The following is a 24,369-nucleotide window of genomic DNA, read 5'->3' as shown; positions in this document are numbered from 1 at the left end:
TTCTCCATGGACACCCCCAACATGTTTTTGTCAGTTATATACACTTAATAATTCACCTTGTACTTTTGAGGTTGGTACCCATGGCGTCCCCTGTGCTGGAGGGGAGATTTCCTGGCAGTGAGTGATTGACAACTGTTCATCTTTGCAGCCCCTACAACCATGCTTCTCAAACTGCAGCAAAGAATGAGTTTTTAAAAATCTTATTTGCAATCCATCATGGACTAGCACTTTTGTGGACTACAATATAAATGAATTAGTAGGAAAACTCTTGGACACCATGGCACTATCTTGTTGCTAAACACATTTCTAAATGCTTACTTTCAGTTTCTGCACTCATTTCATTGTGAACGAGTAACAAATAAGATGTTGGCACTGGGCCACAGACCACCCTTTGAGTAGCACTGCCCTGGCACAGTGGCTTTCCCAATAAAAATCAACCGAACAGCAGTTCTCAGATGTGAGCAGGCAAAATAATCACCTGGAGGGCTTGTGAAAAAAACAACAAAACAGCTGGGTCCCACCCCCCGAGTTTGGGATGAAGCACGTCTGCGGCGGGGCCAAGAGCTCTCATTTCTGACAAGCTCTCAGTGAGGCTACTGCAGCCAGCTGGGGACCACACTTTGAGAATCACTGGACTAGAGAAATGAACAAATGTCAAGGGCCTGTCTCTTGTGGTGCTTGTCCACGTAACAGGTAGAGCTGCTCAAGCTAACTGCGGACTTCACCAGTGCAGCCCTCTAAAGCACTGATTACCAGCCACCATGCTGTTATGCATTTGCAGAGAGGCTCCAGACCTGAGGAGGCCACGAGAAGCCAGAGGGTCCGTACCTTCGGGCTGTTCCGATCCCAGTTCCTCCACAGGTGGCTGTGTCGGTGATGCTGAAGAACCCTGGGGCAATGTTTGAAGTGCCCCCACAGCTGAAGGCCCCAGGGGCGGCCTGGGTGACTTAGATGATGGGGAGGGCAGGGATCTAGGTGGTGATCCAGTGGGTGGTACCTGCTGCTGTGGAGACACAGGTGTTGAGCTGGGTGGTAAGTGCACAGCTGGGAGCGATACAGGTGGCAAGTCCATTGGAGAATGTGGTGGTGATGAGGCCGGTGGCGATACAGGTGACTGCTCCAGTGAAGACACAGGTGGTGAAGGAGATGACTCCACAGGCCACTCACATGTGGATTCAGGTGCCTGTACAGGTGGGGACACAGGTGAACCACGGCCACTGCTTCCTTCCCCTTCAGGCGCCCATTGTGTGTGAGGTTGTGTGGATTCTTCCAGACTGGCCTGCTCTGTTTGGAGGTTTGGTTGACTATATTCAGGGCACTCATTGCCAAGGGCGAGTTCTATTTGGCAGTAAACCTCTACCCGGGGGAAAATCACTCTCTTGGAGGGAGAATTGAGGTAAGCAGCATCTAGGAAAAACAATAGCACAAGGTCACAGGTGTCATTACTAACCCCTGGAGCCAGCATGGTGTTTGCAAAAAAATGGTTTTCCAAATTATTTTCATGAACAAGAATAGGGCTTATCAATGGCCTTTCTTTATTTACTTGAATGTACATTGATTATTTGATTGTATATTAATTCACTGATTCATGTATATGTATTGAGCATCTATACATGCCAGACATTATACCAGGCTCTGAGGAGGTAAAGGGGCCAAAAACAGGTGTGATGGCTCCTGGCCTCTTGGAGCTTACAGTCCAGTGTGGGGGCAGCCACTGACCACCCAAAAAAATCTCAAGTTTTAACCAAGACAAGTGCTAGGCAAGAGAGGAACATGGTACTAGAAAAGAGGAAAGCAGAGAGGACTTAACTGGGAGGATTTCCTGAGGAAGTGACACTTGAGCTGAGATCTGAGGGGTGAGTGGTCCAGGGGATGGTCAGAATGGGATGGGGAAGAACATTTCAGGCAGAGGGAACAGCACACACAAAGGCCGCACGTTCGAAGAAGCACCAGGGTGTTTAGGGCCTGAAAGGTAGTGTGGCTGGAACAGGGGTTGGGGCACTGGGATGGGGGATGGGGCTGAGGAGGCCAAGGTCACGCAAGGGCTCAAAGGCAGCATTGAGGACTCTTGGTTTCCATGGAGACCATGAAGATTTATAGGCAAGGGAGTGCTGGCCAGACTCTGATTTTGACAAGATCACTGGATGCTGTGTGGAGACTCATTAACAAGGGCACAGGGGACCCAAGGAAACCTGTCAGGGTGCTGCAGACAGGTGTTTGGGGATTGCACCTGGAAGGAGATAGAAAGTAGAAGATTCTGCTTAGGTGGTAAAATGAATGAGAATTGGTGTATTGGCTGAGGTGTGAGGGGAGGTAAGTTGGCAGAATCGAATGGACGCTGGTGCCATTTGCTGAAAATGTGACCATGGGAGGGGAAGGTCTGTGGGAGAGTGGGGAGAACACAGCTTATAAGCTTGTTTGGGGACATGTTGAGTTTATGGGGCTTTGGAGATATCCAAGGACAGATGACAAGTGGGCAGTTGAGTCTATGGATTTGAATCTCAGAGAAGAGATGAGAGTTAGAGACATATATTTGAGAGCCCCACCTATGGAGAGTAACCGGAGTTGGATGGTAGCTGTGGAGGAGATTGCCTAGAGAGGAAATGCAGAGTGAGAAGAGAGAGGGGCCAGGATTGAGTCAGGTGACAGGGACAGGGGACCTCAACATCATTATTCACTAGGGAAATGCAAATTAAAACCACAATAAGATAGCACCACACACCTATGAGAATGGCTAAAATTAAAAAGTGTTGGTGAGAATTGGGGGAAACTAAAACTGTCACACACTAGTGGTGAGAATGTAAAATGGTGCAAAGCACTTTGGAAAACAATGGCGATTTCTTAAAAAGTTTTCTAAAATAGGTAAAACTGGGGTAGATTTAAAAGTTACCGGTAAGAGAAATCACAGACTGGGAGAAAATATTTACAAATAATATTTCTGACAAGGGGTATTTATCTAGAATATATAAATGCTTTTAAAGAAGAAAATGAACAATTCAATTTTTTAAATGGGCAAAAGAGCCGACTGAAACAGCTCCCAGTGACCAAAGCTGGAACAATTTGAGTAACAAAGTAAATAAAGGAGGATTGAATAATAACCCAAAGTATAAAATAAGTGTCTGTAAGTCCATACATATATATAAACAAATGATTGAATAAGTAAGTAAATGGGAGAGAAAAGACACATCTGTGTAGAAGAATTCCAAATAACTTATGTAGACATCCTGCCCTTAGGAAATGGAGAATAATTCCTCTTTTTCAGTGTGGTCTATACGTAGTGACTTCCTTCCAAAAAGCACAGTATAGAAAGGGGAGAAAGTAACTTTACAGTGGAGAAACCTGACAAACACCCCTGCAGCCAGGTGACCAAGGTCAACATCATCAGCGATATGTCGTGTAGATAGCATGTACCCTTGATATAATGTGATGAGAATGGTCTCTGTGATCTTCCTACGCCAAACCCATAACCCCAGTCTAATCATGAGAAGAACGTCAGACAACCCCCAACTGAGGGACATTCTACAAGATATCTGACCAGTACTAAAAGCTGCCAAGGCCATTAAAAACAGAGTCTGAGAAACTGTCACCGACAAAGGAGCCTAAAGAGACATAACCACTTAATGTGTTGTGGTATCCTGGATGGGGTCCTGGATCAGAAGAAGGACATTAGGTGAAAACTAAGAAAATCTAAATAAAGTATTGGTTTTAGTTAATAATAATTTGTCAATATCAATTCATTAATTATAAACGATATACCATACTATGTACCAAACAATAACATCTAACAAATGTGAGACATAATAATAGGTATATCTGTATCTGGATGTGGAATATATGGAAACTCTCTTTACTATTTGCATATTTTTCTCTAAATCCAGAACTATTCTAAAAAATAAAGCTTATTAAAAGTCTAGGGGGAAATGGGCAAAAGAGTTGAACAGACACTTTACCAAAGAAGATATCTGGACAACTAGTAAGCATATGAAAAGATGCTCAACATCATTATTCACTAGGGAAATGCAAATTAAAACCACAATAAGATAGCACCACACATCGATGAGAATGGCTAAAATTAAAAAGTGTTGGTGAGAATTGGGGGAAACTAAAACTCTCACACACTAGTGGTGAGAATGTAAAATGGTGCAAGCACTTTGGAAAACAATGGTGATTTCTTAAAAAGTTAAACATGCATTCTGGGTCTATGTCTTAGTCCGAATAGATCCAAAAGAATTGAAAATAGAACCTCGAAGAGATATTTGCACACTCATGTTCATTACAGCATTAGTCACAATAACCGACAGGTGGAAGCAACCCCGAGGTCCACTGAATAATGAACGGATAAAGAAAATATGGTTTATACACATGTTGGAGTGTTATTCCTTAAAAAGGAAGGAAATCCTGTCACATGCTACAACATGGATAAACCTTGAGGACATTATAAATGAAATAAACTAACCACAAAAAGACAAATACTGTATGCTCACTTATATGAGGTATCTAAAGTAATCAAACTCATAGAAAGAGAAAGTAGAGTGGTGGCTGCCAGAGCCTAGGGGGAGGGGAAGATGGGGATTTCTTGGCTAAAGGCTGCAGAGTTTCAGTTTTGCAAGATGAAAAATTTCTGGAGGTTAGCTGCACAATAATGCAAATATGCTTAACAGTACCGAACTGTACACTTAAAAATGGTTAAGATGGTAAATTTTATGTTATGTGTTTTTATCACAATTTTATGTTTACATATATTATATACAACTATATATAATATAATAATTATGTGTAATTTCACTTACCACACACGTAGAATCTACCATATGATCTAATTCCACTCCTAGGTATTTACCCAGGAAAAATGAAAGCATATGTCCACACAAAGATGCCTGCATGAGTGTTTATAGCAGCTTTATTCATAACAGCCCAAAGTGGATGCAAGCTAAATGTCCATTAACAGGTGAACGGATAAATGAACTGTGGTATATTCATACGATGGAATGACATGTAAAAAGGAATGAACTTTTTATACCATGCAATAACATGGAGAATCTCAGAATAATTATGCTGAGTGAAAGAATGCAGACCAAAAAAAGTTCATACTATAAGATTCTATTTATCAAAAACTCTAGAAAATGCAATTAACCTGTAATGACAGAAAATAGATCAGGGGTTGCCAGGGGATTGGAGGTAGATGAGGGAAGGTGGGAGGATTGGGGGTAGATGAGGGAAGGTGCACTGAGGGGCATGAAGAAACTTTGGGACTTTGATGGATTATTCACTATCTCACTTGTGGTGCTGTTTCACAGGTGAGTGTGTGTGTGTGTGTGTGTGTGTGTGTGTGTGTGTGTGTGTGTGAAAACTTACTACATTGTGAGAGGGAGGAAGGGTGAGAGAGAAGGAAGAATGGCAGGAAGGAAGGGAAGGAGAGAAGAAGGAAGGTAGGTTTGGGTGGACATGTGTGGATGCCAAATGGATATTTTGAAACATGGCATCCTCTGAGCTCCAACCTCACTCAACGCCCACATCCACATGTCTGAACGGGGAATGTGGATTTTCAAGCACACCAGAAAGCATGCCCTTCCCTTCGGCAGAAGGCGGCTGCCAGGGGAGGCGTCCAGTGGAGAGGGAGCTTGCTGGCAGCAGGAGGAACTAGGCGGATGTGAGCCCTTAGGAGGGAGGAGAAAGAGGAAGCCAGGATGAGAGTTGTGAGTTGAGGGTGACACCTTGTGGGTGCTGCTTCCTGCCAGAGCTGACCCCCATCCAGAAAACAGTTGGGCGGGAGCTGGAGTGGGCTCCCATTTTCTGTTCCCTGATGACAGATGAGAATTTAGAGTGTGGCTCTGGGCATCGACCACAATTATTCAGGATGTGTCAGTACCTCCTGCTCGCATCTGGTGCCACAAGAAAAATCCAGCCCAACCAAAGCCAAGAAGATTTAGGTGGTGAAGCTGAGACCTGCACTGAGAAAGCCATGCACACACCGGTGAATGGGAAGAGGAAGCAAAAATAGCTGGTAGCCAGCAGGAGACTTTGTCTCCCTTATAAGTTGTGTCTGTTCCGACTTGGAGTGTCTCCATGCCCATTGGGAAAACCCGCCATCCTCCATACACTGTCCCAATTCAGGAATGGATGTCTGAGATGCTACTATTAGAGTTTCGTCCTTGGGTTTAAGACTGCCATTCATACTTGTGAAAAGTCCACATTGGCTAAGATTGGAAGGGTGGATTGGGCTAGAAGGCACCGGGGTCCTCCCAGAGGTGGAAGGGTAGAAGAAGGGGCTACTGAGAAATGGGGGAGACCACAGATGCTTAACCACCCACTACGTAACTCTCCCCAGAGCCTGCCCTGAGAGGAAGAGAAAGGAAAATTCTAGGGGAGAGACCGGTATGGAGGTAGCCAGGTAGCCAGGCTGTAATCTGAGGTACAGAGGGGCGCCTGAGGCAGGGAATGGGTATCTGCTCTAAGATCTGAGCCCCAAATCAGGGGATTCCCCAAACTCCAAGTCCCCAGCCTACATCATCACTGAGGAAAGAGTGGAGGGGCTCCCCAGATGGTGGCAGAAAGGACCCCAGGCCGCAGCCAGCCTCTCCTATTTCTGTCTCTAACCCCACCTTGAGTGGTTTCTGACACCACTCAAGTCTTTCACCTTTTGGACCCCTGGGGCTCACTTTTCACAGCTGTCACCCGTGTAAACGTGGAGGATGGGAGAGTTGTCAGAGGAGAGTTAGGGTTAGGAGGAGTCTGTCCTGCAGAGAAGTGAGAGGAGGAGCCTGTCTCTGAGGTCAGAGGGGGCAGTGCACCGGATTGACTGTGGCAAGGACATAGAACTCTGATGTTTTCAATAGGAACTACCAGTTATCTGAGCGTTGTGCTAAGGGCTGCATCTGGCTTTGCTCCTTTCATCCTCACAATAACCTCTGAGGTAGGTTCCATGATCAGCCCCCTTGCACAGATGAGAAAACTGAGGGCCCCGGAGATTAATTACGTGCTCAAGATCATAGCATTAGTAGGTGTCAGAAACCAGGAATAAACCCTTTTTACAGATTAGGAAACCAAGACTCAGAGAGGGCAAGTGATTTCCCTGAGCTCACACAGCTGGAGGGATTGGAATCCTGGCCCAGGCTACTTGCCTCCAGAGCCCACGTTCCCTTCATCCTGCTCTCCTGCCCCCCACCTCCACCCCTTGCTGGGACAGGGAACCCAAGAAGAAGTAAAGAGTCAGGACAAGGGGAGCTTGGTAAAGCAAGAAGCAATTTTGAAGGGGGGAAAAAAAGTGAATATATTCCAGGAAAAAACCCTCATTCAACCCTTCATCTCACTCCCAAAATATTTTTTAAAACTATATACACAAAAAGTACACCACAGCATTGCTTATGTATACTAGTGAACATTTGGAAACTCGAAGGAATGGCCAAGCAAAGTTTTCTGTACAACTGGGATGGAATATTATAGAACTGCCAAAAAGAACAATTATAAAGACCATATGGCAACATGGAAGAAACTTAATAATATCATATTGGTAAATACCCTTTGATCCAGAATCTGAAAATATGTTCTATGGAATTAACTCTAAATATGGAAAAGCTCTCCTCCTTTCCTTTTAACAAAGATGTTTGCCATGGCCTTCTTCAAATTAGAGTCATTAGACTCTGTCTTCTAGCCAACAATGCATAGAAGACACACAGGTGTGGGGACCACGATTTCCAAACCAACACAGGGCAAGGTGTGTTGCCTCTTCTCTCTTTTGTTGATCAATGTCATTCAAAGTCTTATATAAATATAAATTAGTCCCATTTAGCTCTACATTAACAATACAGTTTTACTGGAAAGAGAATAAAAATGAAAGAGAATGAAATGACCTGAACATAGAAGACATGGATGATGTATTCCCTAAATATAGTTTTTAAATCCAGAAATATATTTGTACAAAAGCCCTCGACGCCGTCCAATCTGTTAACCTAAAAGCCCCTTTTGTACGGAGATCCTAATTTCTGGCCAGAGTAGCCTGTCCTGGACAATGACAGGTGGTCAGGTCCCTGCACCCATTTCTGGCTCTGCTGGGTGAAGGGCATCTTCAGGTCACAAAAGTGAAGGCCACGCTCCTCTGCTCAGCTCTTCTACTTCCTGTCTTTGCCCCGCCCTCCAGCCCTCCCCTTCCTTGGACTCCACATGGTACTTACTCAGCCGCCTCAAGTAGAGAACAGCATCTTCGTACCCGCGGTAGTAGTAATTGTGCAGGATCTGCAAGGTGGGCACACCAGGAAAGTAACTCAGGCTGCAGCAACAGCAAAAGCCGTGGTCCCCTCGCCCAGAGCAGCTACTTTATCACTCTTTTGCTTTATTCGATGGGCTTTTCAAAATGTACCCATCTGGTGTCCTGCCCCTCACTATCTGCTAAGAAATGGGGAGCAGTTACTGATCATGTGTCCATAGTGATCCTGCATTAATGTTTTAAAGCATTTGCAGCTGATCAGCAGCTTCTTCTGGGTGGGAGAGGGTGAGAAGTGTGTAGCAGAACCAGAGACGGTGTGTTTGGGCCAGAAGAACAGAGTTTGAAGACTGGGTTCAAATCCCAGTGCTGCCACTTATTGGCTGTGTGGTTGTATGGATGTAACTTCTCACAGCCTCAGTTTCTTCATCTATAAAATGGGGATAATAATAGTATCTGTTGCAGAGGATGCTAAAGGATCACACGAGATATTGCCCACAAAGCCTTTTCTATAAAGGGTCAGATAAGAAATATTTTGGGCTTTGCAGACCACATATAGTCTCTGTCACTTCTTCTCCTATTTTTCTTTCTTTCTTCCTTCCTCCCTTTCTTTCTTTCTTTCTTTCTTTCTTTCTTTCTTTCTTTCTTTCTTTCTTCCTTCCTTCCTTCCTTCCTTCCTTCCTTCCTTCCTTCCTTCCTTTCTTCCTTTCTTCCTTTCTTCCTTTCTTCCTAACTTTCTTTCTTTTTTTTTTTACAGCCCTTTAAAAACGGAAAGCCCATTCTTAGCTCACAGGTTGTACAAAAAGAAGCCGTGGGCTGGATATGTCCGTGGGCCATAGTTTGCTTTCCCGACCCTGCATGTCAGAGTGGAAGAGTTCACTTAACACTTACTTCAGTGATTCTGACATCATCTCATTTTACAGGGGAGAAAATTGAGACTGGGAGCCCTTAGGGGACTTGTTCAAGGTCATATAGCTCATTAGCAAAAAGGCCAGGACACAGCTCTAGGAGGAAGTTTAAAGGATCATTTGAGGGGAGGCGACACAGATGCGACTGAGTGGGACCCATTGGCTCCCTCATTGCACCTTCAGCCCCTGCCACCCGCCCCCGTTCGCCCTACCCCTCCAGGTCCCTCTATCTGTCACCATCAGGTCTGGGGGGAACAGGGCGTGGGTCATTCTGGCGATGTTCTCCAGGGAAAACTGGAAGGAGAAGTTGAACATGCGGAAGTCATGGAAGATGGCGGGGCAATCCCGGGGGCAGATGTCCTGCTGCCCGCTGAAGGTGGAGATGGTGATGGAGTCAGTCCAGAAGGAGCAGGGCTGCATGCCCGTGAAGCCCCCATCGATGTATCGCTGTGGGAGGCAGAGGGAGAAATGCTCACCTGGGGTCAGAGGTCCTCCCCCCGTGCCGGGAGTACACCAAGGCAATGGGCCCATCAGGATAAGCCTTGAGACCAAGGTCCAGGTGGGTAAGCGGCATGCCTGCGGTCACTCAGTGAGTCCACGGTGGCCTGTGGATTCCCAGCCCAGTGCTCTGTCCCTGTACTGCCTCTCCTCAGCCATCTTACTGGGGCTGAGATGGGGACCCCAGGCTTCCATGAGGAGGGGGATATCCATACACTAGATCAATCAGGAGAAATGCTCCTCCATCACAACTACCCCTCGCAGGCTACCCCTCCTGGAGCCACGCAACAGCTGAAGGCGGGCTTGGGTAATGGCCCGTCCCTGTGGCGTTTTGAGAAGGCACACATGTGGTGGGTCTGAACAGGTTTAAAATATCCTCTCCAGACGGCAACGGGTCCAAACTGCCTTCCTCTGTTGAGATCGGGCTCCCTAACATTCTCCAGGACACCCCTGACATGGCCTCACCACTGGCCACCATGTGTCCACTCTCGCGTCCCTTCCCCTCTGGGGCTTTTCTTTCCTTAACTATGAACAAAGGACCCCAAATACCGTGGCTGTAACTTTCTGGACACCTGAGAAACGCACAGCTGACATGCAGGATGGGATCCATCTACAAGCTGAATCTTTTTTGTTTGTTTGCTTTTAAGGAGGACACAGCTCACAGTGGCCCATGTGGGGATCGAACTGGCAACCTTGGTGTTGTGAACACCACGCTCTCACCAACTGAGCCAACCGGCCACCCCTACAAGCTGAATCTTAATCTCTGGATTTTGTTTGCTTTATATATAAAATGAGGAGGGGGCATGGGTTAGACCCTCCTACTCAGAGTGTGGTCCATGGACAAACAGCACCACCGACATCAGCTGAAGCTAGTTAGAGGTGCAGTCTCAGGCCCCACCCTAGACCTACTGGATCAGAATTTGCATTGTTTTACAAGACCCCCAAGTGATTCATGGGCACATCAAACTTAGGGAGGCACTAGCCTAGATGACCTGAAGGTCCCATCATTCAAGATTCCAGGTCCCAACATTGCAGGGTCTGTATTCTCCGCTGTCTGTCAAGTCTGAAAAAATCTGGCAAGGCTGTGTTGCCTTGACTTGCTGGGCTGAGAGGAGCCCAACCTAGTTGGGGAAGTCCATCTTAAAGCCCCAGAAATCCATCTATGCTGGCAACTCTGAGTAGAAAAACACAAGCACCTTTGCAATTCTTGGTCTTCCCACTGAATTCTGAGCCCACCCCTCTGGTCGCCCAGTTGTGAGTCACAGGGGCCTCCAGGCACCCGTGGATCCTGGCTCTCCCTTTACGCCCTCACGCCGAATCACTCACCACACCACGGTAGGTTGGAGGGATGAGGCCGCAGTACACTGGGACGAAGCAGCTGCAGTACAGGGCCTGTGGGGGAGGAGAGGGCTGAGATGCCTGGGGCCCCGGGGACCAGGTGGGGTGGACTCATCTGCAGGCCCCTGCGACACTGCCAGCCTGGCCTTCCTTAAACCCAAGGTGGAGGCCTGCCCTCCACCCAAGTTCAGCTTCTCGCTGAGCCCTAACTAGCTGGGTCCTTGGTAACCAACTTGTCATTCTGGACCTGATGTCCCAGCTTTAAAGGGAGAGGGTGTCTCAATGATGTCCAGGGTCCCTTCAAACACCAAATTTTCATGAATCCAATGGGACTCAACAACCATTCATGTGTATCTGGCTTGGGCCAGGCCATGGTATCAAAGTAGGGAGAGATGCCCACCCTTGGAAAAGCTCAAAGAGGGAAATAAGCAAGCAGGTGACAGTGCAGGGATGACAGGTCCTGTGATGGATGTGAGTATGGACATTGTGGCCTCAAAGGAGGAGCACCCAACCGAGAGGGGTGCTGGGCAGGCAGGTAATGAAGGAACGTTCCCTGGCAGGAGTGATTGGTCTTGTCAAGCAGGTGAAGGGGAATGGGAAGGAGTAGGCATCCCAGGCAGAGGGCACAGCATGTGCAAAGGCACAAGGGCCTGCTGTGTGTGGTTTGCTCTGGTTGACGTAGGTAGGAGTGGGAGGTGGTGGAATAAGGCTGGGGAGAGAAAAGTCTTGCAGAGCTGGGTGCTAGTAAACCCAGGGGAACGTGAGGTGGGTGGAGGAGGTATCCAGGCCCACTGCCTATTTACCCTCTTCCCCCGGGATCATGGCCAGGCCAGTGTGGGGATGTGAGGATGGGTGGCAAGGGCCTTGCATTCAGGGGACGGGAGGGGAATAGAAATGTGGGATGGAGGGTCATGCAGCTTAACCCCTTTGTCATGAAAGAAAATTGGGTATATCCACAGCACTCTCCACCAATAATAATTCATAGCTAAAATTTATATTGAGCTTAGAACAGTGCACTGTTAGCTGGCACTTTCCTAAGTGATAACCCATTTAGAGATAATTCAATCTTTTTATCAAGGACCATCGGAAGAGGGGCGCGGGGGAGGGCTGTACACACAAACTGGGAGTACTACAAGGCGGACACAGGCTGGGAGGCCCTAAAGGAGACATGGGATCTCTGTAGGTAACACTGCGGACTCTGAGAGGCTCCAGGATTCATACCAGGGCAGAAGCAAAAGGGGGGGAGGAGTTGAGCCCCTGGGGACAATGAGTGTTGAAGTCTTGAGGGTGGTGACCAAGTCTCATTTGTCTTAGGCTTTTCTCTGTCCATCTCTTCTAACAGTGTGCCTGACACAGAGAGATGCCAGAAGGATGAAGTGATGGAAGGACTAGGGAAGCAGAAAATAGAAGGGAGGCAGACAGGTCGACGATCCCGCGGACCAGTCAAGAGAAGCAGGACCAACCCTCCAGCCTCTCTTTCCCCGCCCACTCCCTTGGGCACCTCCCACTCCGGGCCCCGCCCCCACTCTCGGCCCAGCTCCCTCGCCTCGATGAGTTCTTCTTTGGACGTATACTCTGAAACCACAACGCTCTCTCCATCCGTTAACCGGGTGAGGCTCACGTGGAGCTTCCCGGTGGCGGCCTTGTAGGAGTCCTCAGGCAGGACCTCGTACAGAAACTGCCTCATCATCTGCACCATCTTGCAGGAGGGGGCCAAGGGCCCCAGGAAGGATTTCTTCACCTCGGCCACACCCACATTGAGGTATCTGAGGTACTCATCTGTGGAGGAAGCAGAGAGGAGCAGGCGGTCAGCTGCCCGAGGCCAAGAGAGGTCAAGGGCGATTTTCCATCTCACCCTGTATCCAACGATGGGAAAACCTAGAATTCTGAAGCAGGGAAGGGCTCGTTCTGCACACAAGGAAAGCGAACCCCTGAAGAATGAAGCCACCGGCTCCAGAGAGCCCACAGCTAGTCAATGGCAGAACTAGACCCAGGCATCTTAACTCTGTTAATATGGCAAGGGATCATTTTCCTACCCCAGAATAGCTTTCCCCAACTTCCTGTCACCACTCCTGGACGTCCATCACCAGACAATATTTACGGGTCTTAGAGGCTTTTTGTTCTATATGAGATTCCTATCAAAACACGACACAGTTGAAAGCCTTCACCAAGGTACCGCTCCCTCCCTACCCCCCACATTGGCTTAGTGCCAGCTAAACCTGTGGGCAGGGAGGGGGTGCTGGACTGAGGCAGGTGAATTACAGGGAGGGGTGAACTTTGTCTGGAAACCATCGCATCATCCTTCCTTTATGGCCCCTGATACAGACCTGAGAGGGAGAAGGCCCTGAAATGTGGAACACAGCTGGGCCAGACTGTGCTGCGGCTTCCCAGGAGGGGCAGATGAATCTTCTTCCTTTTTTTGAGAGGAGCACAGCCAGGGCACATGTGCCAGATGGGGTCGGAGGACAGATGTGCCATTCAGGGGGTAGGCAGAGGAAGTGAAACTTGCCCTCCCCCAATTCCCAGAATCCCACCAGGGAAGTTTGGATGGCAGGCTTACTAAGAAGTGCTATCATGCTTGGTTCTCACAACAATACTATGGTGTTTCCCCGAAAATAAGACCTAGCTGGACAATTATCTCTAATGTGTCTTTTGGAGCAAAAAATAATATAAGACCCAGTATTATATTATATTAATTATATTATATTATATATTATGTTATATTATAAAGATCCGGTCTTATAGTAAAATAAGACTGGGTCTTATATTAATTTTTGCTCCAAAAGATGCATTAGAGCTGATTGTCCGGCTAGGTCTTATTTTTGGGGAAACACGTTATGAGGTAGACATTTCTCTCTGTGCTCTACTGATTAGGAAATTGAGACTCGGAGAGATAATATAACTTGCCCAAGGTCAACCATCTAGTAAGTGGACAAAGTGGGTTTTTAATCTAGAGTGTGTGACCCTAGAATCCACTAAACTAAGTCACAAGCTTCCTTCCACTAAACTAAGTCACAAGCTTCCAGAACCAGGCCTGTACCTGCTTTTTTGCCGACTGCTGCTGTTAATTTCTACCTCATGCAAGCTGTCTGGGAAAATCAGGAGTGGAAATAGTTCTAAAAAGGACTGCTAAAATTTTTAAAACAAATATTTAATAGTAAAACATCCTATCCAGAAGAACTTTCTTACAATCAATGCCATGTAGCAATGGCTACTTGGGAAGTTATGTAGTCATGAGCTCGCTGCCACGAGAGGTAATTGAGCAGAGGTGGGACAACCCCATGGTCAGAGAACATTAAAGGGATTCCTAGATGGGCAGGAAGGGCTAAGAGTCCTTCTTTTTTTTTTTTTTTTTTAATATTTTTTATTGGGGAAGGGGAACAGGACTTTATGGGGAACAGTGTGTGCTTCCAGGACTTTTTTCCAAGTCAATTTGTTGTCCTTTCAATCTTAGTTGTGGAGGGTTCTGTTCAGCTTCAAGTTGTTGTCCTTCCAGTCTTAGTTGTGGAGGGCACAGCTCAGCTCCAGGTCCAGTTACCGTTGCTAGTTGCAGGGGGCACAGCCCACCATCCCTTGCAGGAGTCGAACTGGCAACCTTGTGGTTGAGAGCCCGCGCTCCAACCAACAACTGAGCCATTGGGAGGCAGCTCAGCTCAAGGTGCCATGCTCAATCTTAGTTGCAGGGGGCAGAGCCCACCATCCCTTGCAGGACTCGAGGAATTGAACTGGCAACCTTGTGGTTGAGAGCCCACTAGCCCATGTGGGAATCGAACCGGCAGCCTTCGGAGTTAGGAGCACGGAGCTCCAACTGCCTGAGCCACCGGGCCGGCCCGCTAAGATTCCTTCTGATTTTGAGATTCTGGGGTTCTCACGGAGCCTGACAATGTATCTGGGAAGTTATCACAGTGGATCCTGTTTTCCTATTTATAAATAGAGCAGCTGAGGCAGAGAGTTTAAGTGATTTGCCCAAAGTCACATACAGCAACTGGGAGACAAACCAAAGCTAGTGACACTCTACTCCTCTTGTGTTTTACAGTTCACAGATTATTCCTCATTAATCCTGAAGGTGGATAGAATTAGGAGCTTCAGCATCATTTTACAGATGTAGAAACTGAGGCAGAGAAAAGCTAAGTGTCTAGCCTGAGGTGAGACAGCCCGGCAGTGTTTGTTCTGACTCCAACCCCACCTTTTTTCTCTGGGTGTTGGATTGATCCCAGAGGCTGAGCAAGCCTGGGTTGCCATGGTGATGGCCTTTTTCTCACCAACATTCAGAAGCACAGCTGCATATGTGTAGTGGGGACTGACCTGAGCAACATAGCGTCTTAGCTGTCACCCCCTTAGAGGGGAGGGTGTTCCTGGAAAGTGGGAAGGCCCGCAGTTTTACCGAGTTTAGCTTTACCATGTGCCAACATTTTCCCTCAAGGAGAGTGGCCCCAACCCACCAGCAGGTTATGAAACAACTGAGTTTTTGGATACCAAGGTGTTGGGTCACTGAGTTCTCGCCCACAAGACCAGTTGGGATGGGGTCAAACCCGGGTGGGGTCATGCTGCTTTTGGAATTCTTAATGAGCACCTTGAAGTGGCCCTGGAAGGGTGGGTAGCCTTTCCCACAATGCCTCGGAGCCAGGAGCACCTGGTTCAGCTTCCATACACTCCAGGACTCCCAGCAGGAGGCGCTCGCTGGGACCCACGGAAGGAAATCTGTTCGTATTGCACAAGAAATACACGTTCATTGCGGGGGGGCGGGGGGGGGTTTAAATGCAGATAAGCAAAAAGAAAAAAATTCAAATGTATTGGAATCCCTCCACCCACAGATTAACATTTGGTTTATGTTTTTCTAGACTATATATTTTATATTTATAATAACATAAGAATACTTTTATGGAGTCAATTTACTTACAATATTTTGTAACTTGCTGTTTTCACCTAATAAATCATGTCTTTCCACATCAATAAGTACCCATTTATAACCTAATTTACAAGCAGCATGGAATGCTATTGCAGGGTTATAAGATTATTTATTGAGCAGTACTCAAAAGGGGTTGGCTATTTAGTTTGTTTCCTTGCTTTTATAAACAATGCCACAATTAACAATCTCATGCTGAATTCTTTGCCTGTGCCCTCACTTATTTTCCTTAGGATAAATTCATAGAGGGGGAATGCTAGGTCAAGGGTATGCATATGTAGTCTTATAATGCTTATTTTAATCGTGGCTTTTGTATATTATCCATGTACAGTCAACTCAGCTATTCAGGGGAGTGGTGGGTGACAAGGACGAAGCAGTGACCAAGATAATAGAAATGGTACAGACATCTCCAAAATACTTACATCTGAAAAGGGCACTATCTGGAAATTAGCAATGCTCTAAATGTGTAGCCAGGGAGGGAGGAAACAGGAGAGATTGCCTGATTTCTCCCACTCACTTAGGTGCCCAGTTTAATATTTTTTCCTTCTGCTCATTGGGGATGCGTACCAAAGAGCATTCTCTCTGCCTCTCCTTGCTTCTCTTCCGATGTCTGTCTCTATGTCTCTGTCTTCAGAATCTCTCCTCTCTCTCTCTCTCTTTTTTTCTCTCTCTTCTCTCTCGCTCTCTCTTTTCCAAGCTGAGGGAAAAGCAATGAATCTTCTGGTGAAACAAGTCTCTGCCGGTAGAAAGTCGAGTGTTAAGCATGGCAACTGCTGGGTGCTGCAAGGAGGGATAAATTTAGCTTGCTTCTTTATGCATCTCTGTACTTTCCGGCATCTTCTCCCATTTAAAGGCCTCCTTCCAAGTGCAGGCTGCTGGGTTCTGAGACTCAGTGGCCCACACCGACCATCGCAAGATGGGATTTCAAAGCAGCACCACAGGAAACTCAAGGTTGGCTGCTGTCACCCCCAGCCCATGCTCCTCACCTCCTCTCACATGTTTGTATTATGTAGGGGTGAGCCTGTCTCCAAAGCCAAGGAGATTCTCTGAGGGCTGGTCCTTGTGGTCCTTCTCCCCCTCTGCGGCCTGTCACGGTGCTTTGCCCACAGAAGCCCCTTCAGAAACCTTTGCTATAAGCTGGCACAGGCAGGGATGGGCCATACACACCTACACTCACCAAGCATCTCACGACACTTGGTAGGTGCACAATGTTTGTTCAGTGTGTGAAGGAGGAAAATAAAAACCTGACAGGGAGGAAAAGCAAATGATGGAAGTGCTCGCAAGGAAGAGCTACTTGACTTAATGACCCAATAAAAGCTCGAAGGCAAGATCATCTCAGATCGATGGAGAGATAACAGAGTTAACTGTAGATAAGTGTGGCCAATTCACCAGGTTTTATGAGTCTATAGTGCTAAAAACTTCAGTAGAAAACTAAGTAAATAAGATCCTGGGACTGGAGGTTTGGAAGGCCATTTGGAAGCTGCTCCACGTCTCAGCCACTCAGAGTTTTATGTTTTTTCTATGATCAGATCCATTGTTTGGAAAAAGCTCAGGCTTTGGAGCCAGATAGATCTGGTTCAAATCCCAGCTTTGCCACCTACTCTCTGGGTCATCACTGGCAAGTCAAGTAACTTCTTTCAGCCTCAACTTGCCACCTATAAAATGGGATTAATAATAGTTACCTTACTGGGTTATGAGGCAGATAGCTTTTTAAATGTCTGCACGTAAGAAATGCTCACTGTGGATTATGCCAGTAATTCCCCATGTGACCGTGGGTAAGCCTTAATGTTTCTGCCTTTCAGCTTTCTCATGCGAACAGGGGACAATGATCCCTGCCCCACATCTTTACCAAGGTGTGTCCAGGCTCACGTGTGGATGCAATAGAGCAGAGTAAAAGCATTGCGGAGATGAGAGTGTGTATCCCTGTTTCAGAGTGTGGTAAGGGGGTGCGCACCGTTAGGGGTAATGCACTATAGGCACAGCTGGCAGCAGTACTGCTACCCCTGCCAACTTCGGGACCTACAGATCTAGTAGGGGAGGGGGGTGGGGTAGAAAAATCATTGACAGAGAAGGAAAGGGATAATTAGATATGTGTTTATCTTATTTATTTGCTTAAGTGCCTAACGTTTCCCCCTTCTTGAGGACAAAGATGGTCTCTGTCTGGTTCATCGCTTTCCCCCTAGCACCTGATAGAGTACCTGGAACATGACAGGCACTTAATAAACATAAATGCATGAATAATGAATAAATGAAAGAACCCCAGGAATCGAAGGAGGGAGGACACTGAGGTCCAGAGAGAGAAGCTATTCAAGGTGACTCAGAGAGTAAAAACCACTTCTCTTCCCATCCTCTGCTAGGCCTCTTGCTAAATGAAAAATCCTAGAAAGATGAGCATTTGGCAGCTGACAATTTAAATTGCTGGGGATCCCGTTCACAGGGTGCCCAAATTAGGTTGGCTGTGTGGGATGGATCTGCCGTGGAGGACGAGACTATGCAGGCCTCAGTCTCCAGCGGACTGGTAACCTAGCAACAACCTCCGGCTCAGCCAATCACTGCGAGGCGCCTCCCGCCGCCTGTCCTACTCCCTCAGCCGCGAGCGCGGTGGGCGCCGGGGAAGCAGGAGACGCCGCAGCCCCTGGGGAGGCGCCCGAGAGCAGAATAGCTTTCTCAGGAAAGCCCTGCAATTCTCGGAGCTCCTGTGAGGAGTCTGCTTCTCCTACCTGGTCCCTAATCGTAGGCTGAATTACAGGCTGCATTTCCCTCTTGACCGCCCTACTCCGCTATTGTAATAGTATTATCTTAACAATAGCCGTTTACTCAAGCAGGTTTTCACTCTTATACTCTTGGTTTATCCTCCCAGTGACAGTGAGCCCCTGAAGGGCAGTAACCCTAGTTTTTCACCATTTTATTCCTATACTTCACATTGCAGGGGCATTGATTGAGAAACAATTTGGCTTGAAGCTGCAGTGTCGCACCTGGAAGGTCCACAGAGCCCCTCTGGGGCAGCGATTTTTCAGTCAGGGAGCCTTTATTCGAAAGAAATCTGAACCAGAAACCCAATACATAAAACAGTTAAAATCAGGGCTGTTCTGGGTTGAAACCATGCAGGGTCTCAGACTTGTCTGTTTGTTCCACCCCACCCTAGGAAGAAAGCCCCTGAAACTCCTAAGATTCTAGGAAGCAAAGTCACAAATACTAACCTGGACCAATTTTCTCATTTTACAAGTAAGAAATCCAGTTCAGGATAAAGATGAAGCTCAGTAAGTATGGCTGAATGTCTGGCTGCTGGCTGTCCGGCTGGCTGGATGAATGAATGGATGGAGAAATGAATAAGGTCTCACAGTCTACCTTAGCATAAGCCAGAGCTAGAATGTATGAGAAAATTCATTTGTCTACTCAGTTCTCAATGCATTATAGGCGTTAGCCAAAAGCAAAACACTAGTAAGCACTTAGAAAAATACAAAAGACAATACTTTTTTATGGATAATAATCCACATATACCTTTTTCTACCCTAAGAGTTTACTAAAGAATTGGCTTTAAAAGTTCCGATTGTCTTCTGTTAGGTTGCCATGGAAACAGTAGTGCCTAGCTCTGGTTCCTCACCTGGATTCTTATCAAGGTGCCGTGGGGCTCTTTCCCAGAGCCTAGCCCTCACCTGGCCCCATGTGCCTTTCCAGAGTCCAGGCACAATCTCCCCAACTTTCCACCGAAGGATCTGCTGATCCTTGAGATGAAACAAGCAGAAAGGGAATGTGTCCAGAAAGTTCTCTGAAACGTCACAATATTGTCAGGGCCATTGCCCCTGGTTTTTTTCTCTCTGTTTTATTCTGTGTGGATGCAGAATTCCCTTTGGGATTCTGCTTCAAGGTAAAAACTAATACTGTCCCCCTCCCAGGCTGGGGCCCATCCTACCACCCTGCGGACTCGCCGTGCACTACTGAGGGGCCACTGGGAAACACAAGAGCTGGGAACTACTCACCTTCTAGTCATAATGTGTGTGTGTGTGTGTGTGCGTGCGTGTGCACGCGTGTGCATTTGTGTGTGTGGTGAAGGGACCGCCAGGTGAGGCTCTGCTATTGAGGAAAAAGGCCATCTCAGAGTATGTCCTCATTTGGGATTTGCTCAAATTAGAGCACCACTGCAGAGGAAGCCCCATGCCTCCCTCTTTCAAAACCATACTAATTAAAGTTCATTTCTGCTGACTGGAGTTACGCACTGCTCCAGCCATCTGAGACTTCAGTTGGCTGGGTCTGTTACCTGAGTCTTTCTCCAACTATGTTAACGAGTCTGGAAGTCCTCATGAAACCCATCCTGCCATTCACTGCTCTTACCAGCTACCACTGATTGGCACCTCCTTGGTGCTGGGTGCTGTGTCAGGGTCTGAGACCTCATTGTTTCATTTAATCTTCATGACACTCCTTTGAGGTAGGTACTATGGAGAGCTCTCCTTTATAGATGAGAAAACTGAGACTCAACTAGTAACTTGCTCAAGGTCATATGGCTGAAAAAGAGCAGAGCCAGGCCTTGAGTTCCTGAGGATCCCAAAGCCAGTGCAATTTTCACAAGAGCCCACTGCCTCCACCTCGCAGAGCCTCTGTTTCCCACTGTGAGGTGTGGGGCTGGTCCCATGAAAACTCTCCAGACCTGCTGTTAGGCGGGGCAGACTGCGGGGTCTCAGCTCCCGCTCCCCTCATAAGAACGCAGGATGTGGCTAGGCCAAAAAGGAACACCCACGGAGCCATAGGTAGGGCAGTCATACCACTATAGTCTCACTGGAGGCTGGATTCATACGACGTGCGACCTGCCGTCCACTTCTCTCTGCCAACCAACCGACTCACTAACTGCAATCCGCGTTTGCTAGCTCAGCCACCATCTTGCTAGCCCCCATTTTCTGCCAGCATAGCCACAGCAATTATATTAGTGGCCAATGGCTCACTGGTTACAGCTGACGGCCAACTAGCCACAGCTGATGGCCATCCAATCACAGTTGATGGCCATTTACTACCTGAGCCAGCACCTTTCCACATGAGGCCAAGAACCTGGAAACTGCACTCCTGGCTCTGTCCCCACACCTGCCTTTCTAGGATTTAGTTTAGGCACGTCTTATAAGGGCTCAGATGTCCCTGGGAGACTCTCTTTCGAGCAACAGAACCCAAAGCACGTCTTCAAAAGTATGCTCCTCTACCCACTGACCCAAAGCCCCTTCTCAGGCCAGGCCTGTCTCTTCTCGCCTCTCACACAAAGTGCACAATCCTGCTTTTCTCTCCATTCTACACACACTTTTTTTTCTTAACCATCTATGCAGACCTCACCCTAAAGCCCAGCTTAAGATCTGGGCCTTCTCCTTCCCACCTTCCCTGATCACCCCCACTGTTAGCTCCCCCCACCCCGCTTACTGTCTGCACCAGTTATCTCAGGCTGTCTGAGCGGCCGGTCCTATCTCTCTGGCTAACTGCATTCCCGAGGACGCGGTCTATATCAAGAACACCCTTCTCCCCCATTATTGCCTAGCTCAGTGTTGAACACTTAGTAGGTATGCAAGAAGGAATACGTTCATTATCTAATGTTCCATAAGCAGGCACTATTTCTGTTTTGTTCCGCATTGTACCCCCAGCATTAATTCAGCCCCTGGAACACTCTCTGTAGAGAATTAATAAATGCTTTCTGAATAAATAAATAATGAATGGTAAAGAAGAAAAAGGAAGGAAGGAAGGAAGGACTGAAGACTGAGATCAAAGAGTATCTTCTCTACTGAGCTGATAGGAATCTTTCTGACTAGTGGTCAGGAAGGTGGAATTCTTCAGTGACTCAGCTGGATTTGGGGTTGTGATGGGGCAAACCACTGAGCAGTCTGCTCTGTCAAGCCTGGTCCTAACTCTTGTCCCCACATCGATGGACTCAAGACCCTGAATTAGGGCTGAGAAAGAGATTCGCTCTTATGTGGCGGTGTCGTCACAACAGAGTTGGGTTACCCTCAGGATCCATGGGTCAACTCCTAACTTGAACGGGAGTCAGACTGGTCCAGAGGTTTGTTTATTGTTTGTTTGCCTGTTTTCCCTGTAGAATTGGAAATGGAGTGCAACTATCTTTGCTGAACTTGATGCCAACATGAAACAAAGAAAACAACACTATTTTAATGCTCTCTGAGTGAGCTGGTTTAAAAATGGATCTACCCAATACGGTGCAGGATCCTGGATTGGATTCTGGGACAGAGAAAGGACAATAGTAGAAAAACTGGTGAAATCTGGAGTTAATAGTAGTGTACCAATGTTGATGGCTGTGTGTTGACAAATGTCCCATGGTTATGTAAGAGGTTAACACTAGGGGAAGCTGGGTGAGGGATATATGGAACCACATGTGCTATCAGCACCCTTTCTCTAAATCTGACAGTAGTGAATAACAAGTTTATCACTATTACAGGAAAACAACACCGATTAACCAAGGCTGTTAGACACACAGTGCCTGCCACTCAGCAGGGGCTCAGTTAATGCCTGCTGTTGTTGTGGGAATGGATGACGTATGTCACCTGCGTGGGTTGCTTTCCAAATAGCTAGTCAGATGTTTCTGTTGTGTAACCAACACACTTACAGTTTTACCAGAGTTTCCATTCAAGTCCTTTCCACTTATGAGCCCAAAGGACTGTTTGGGGAAAATAAATCTTGATCCATTTGGCTGGAGAGGTTACACATATAAAATACAAGTTTGAGTGACTTGAAAGATATTGATTCTAACGTGGTGGGGGGAGTTATAACTACAGGGTGACATCATTTCTATAGTGTGTTATAAAAAAGTCTTTTTTGCATATAGCATGTCATTTGATCTCACTTTCTTAACCAATGTGCATGCAAATGATAGCTTGGCCCATGGAGTTTGGCAGGAAAGCTGTTGTGTTGCTTGCAAAGCAACTTCTGAAATCATGATGAAAGAGGATGTAAAATGTAGAAATTAAGAGATCCCAGGCTTGGCTCTGTTGTATAAACCTGAGAAAATTATCTAATGTCTCTTAATTGCTGTTTCCTCCTTGGGTATAAATATAGTAGCTACTTGACAGGGTTGTGAGAGGATTCAAGTAAATGAGTCTTGCAAGGATTTGAGCACAGGGTCTGGCACATTGCGAGTGCGTGAGAAATAGCTACGATTAACATGACGCTAAGATGTGAATGAGGACAGGGTACCTTTTTACAGAAAATGTTGCCATAGCAGGCAGATAAATAACTCCGGGAATGATTTTTGATGAAGACAGTTTGATTCTGAAAATGCACCCAGCAACCAGGACTGACCTCCAGGTTTCATCTGAGCAACACACACAGACACACACACACACCCACGCACACGCACACGCACACACACATGCACCTGCGACAGGGAAAAATGGAGGTTTTCATTCATGTCTTAAAGAACGTTGGAGAGACTTCTAGCTCCAGCAGTATAGCTGAAAAAAGGAACCTTTCCACTTTAGGAACAACAACAACGACTAAAAGCCTGATATAGAATAAAATTGTGAGATGTGGTTGAATTCACAAGAAGAAAGAGAAGAAATGAAGGAACTGAAAGCCAGTGTCATGAAAGAGAAAGCTGATGATGTGGTTATCAGACCAGCAACTGGCAGGGACAGGGGCTGCGGCCCTGGGCTGTGTGTGGGGGACTTGAACAGAGACCCCTGCTTAAAGCCAGGAACCCCCAACAACTGCTGACCCGATGAAAGGTGCCAGTGGCTTGTTTCAGCCCAAGGCTCTAGGAGGAAAAAAACACAGTTTCCCATAAAACCTCCAAGTCTGCATTACGTGTGGTGTAGAGCTTGGATTGACAAAACCTACAGGATAATTACCATGAAAATTGGTCCTGAGTTGGTGGTTAACCTGGGTGCCCAGCCAGGACCACTGCAAACCAGCTCAGACGGGTCCTTCCTCCACCCAGGCCACACAGAATTCCCATAGAAAAACCAAATCCCTTGAACAGATGAGACCACAATTACAGTATTTAAAATATTAATCAGACCAGGTTGGAGTCCAGTGCTCTTTCTTTTAATGTTTAGTAAGTTACCTAGGACATTCTTCCTACGTTTGAAAAATGCTGCTTTACCTATGCTTTTCTATTTCAAGATAATTTGCTTTTCACTTACTCTTCCATTCAGTCAACATTCATTCATCAAAGAGTTCCTTTGTGACTGACTAAAACTTGCCAGGCACTTCTTTTGTTGTGACTTCTTTTGTTCCTCGCCGTAGTATCCAGGAGCTGTGTTCCCACCCCACGTTACAAATGGGAAAACAGAGGCTGAGGTAGGTCACCGGCTGATCAAGGACCTATAGCGGTTAGTGGCAGAGCCCATTTCCTGTCCAGGACAGCTGCCTTCCTTTCTGAGATTGCAGACACATTTGCACCACCAGGATGTCATACCTGTGGATCTCCAGCCCAGTCCTGAGGAGCTGCACTCGCCACCAACCCTGGGGTCTTATTCCTTGATTGAGTGACAAAGACAGGCATGCGGGTGGCCGAGGAAAGGCGTTGCCAGAGCCAA

At 47.0% G+C, this 24,369-nt stretch overlaps 1 protein-coding gene across 3 annotated transcripts in view; it reads right to left on the bottom strand.

The window, feature by feature from the left end:
* Window positions 1–24,369, bottom strand: part of PNPLA1 (patatin like domain 1, omega-hydroxyceramide transacylase) — a 43,317-nt gene that overhangs the window by 8,153 nt on the left and 10,795 nt on the right. The window contains exons 1-6 of one of the 3 annotated variants that reach the window (XM_074332863.1): window positions 16,418–17,780; window positions 12,491–12,723; window positions 10,933–10,998; window positions 9,346–9,555; window positions 8,172–8,232; window positions 829–1,407 (exon numbers count right to left, since the gene is read on the bottom strand). In XM_074332863.1, the coding sequence (XP_074188964.1) occupies window positions 829–1,407; window positions 8,172–8,232; window positions 9,346–9,555; window positions 10,933–10,998; window positions 12,491–12,723; window positions 16,418–16,427 (1,159 nt within the window). In that variant the 5' untranslated portion in view covers window positions 16,428–17,780. Of the gene's footprint in view, window positions 1–828; window positions 1,408–8,171; window positions 8,233–9,345; window positions 9,556–10,932; window positions 10,999–12,490; window positions 12,724–16,417; window positions 17,781–24,369 lie in introns of those variants that run through there. The other 2 variants (XM_074332861.1, XM_074332862.1) reach the window with 2 other exon arrangements.

The sequence above is a fragment of the Rhinolophus sinicus genome, linkage group LG05 (assembly GCF_036562045.2).
Source record: "Rhinolophus sinicus isolate RSC01 linkage group LG05, ASM3656204v1, whole genome shotgun sequence".
NCBI classification, from domain to species: domain Eukaryota; kingdom Metazoa; phylum Chordata; class Mammalia; order Chiroptera; family Rhinolophidae; genus Rhinolophus; species Rhinolophus sinicus.
This window is presented reverse-complemented; position numbering and strand designations above follow the sequence as displayed.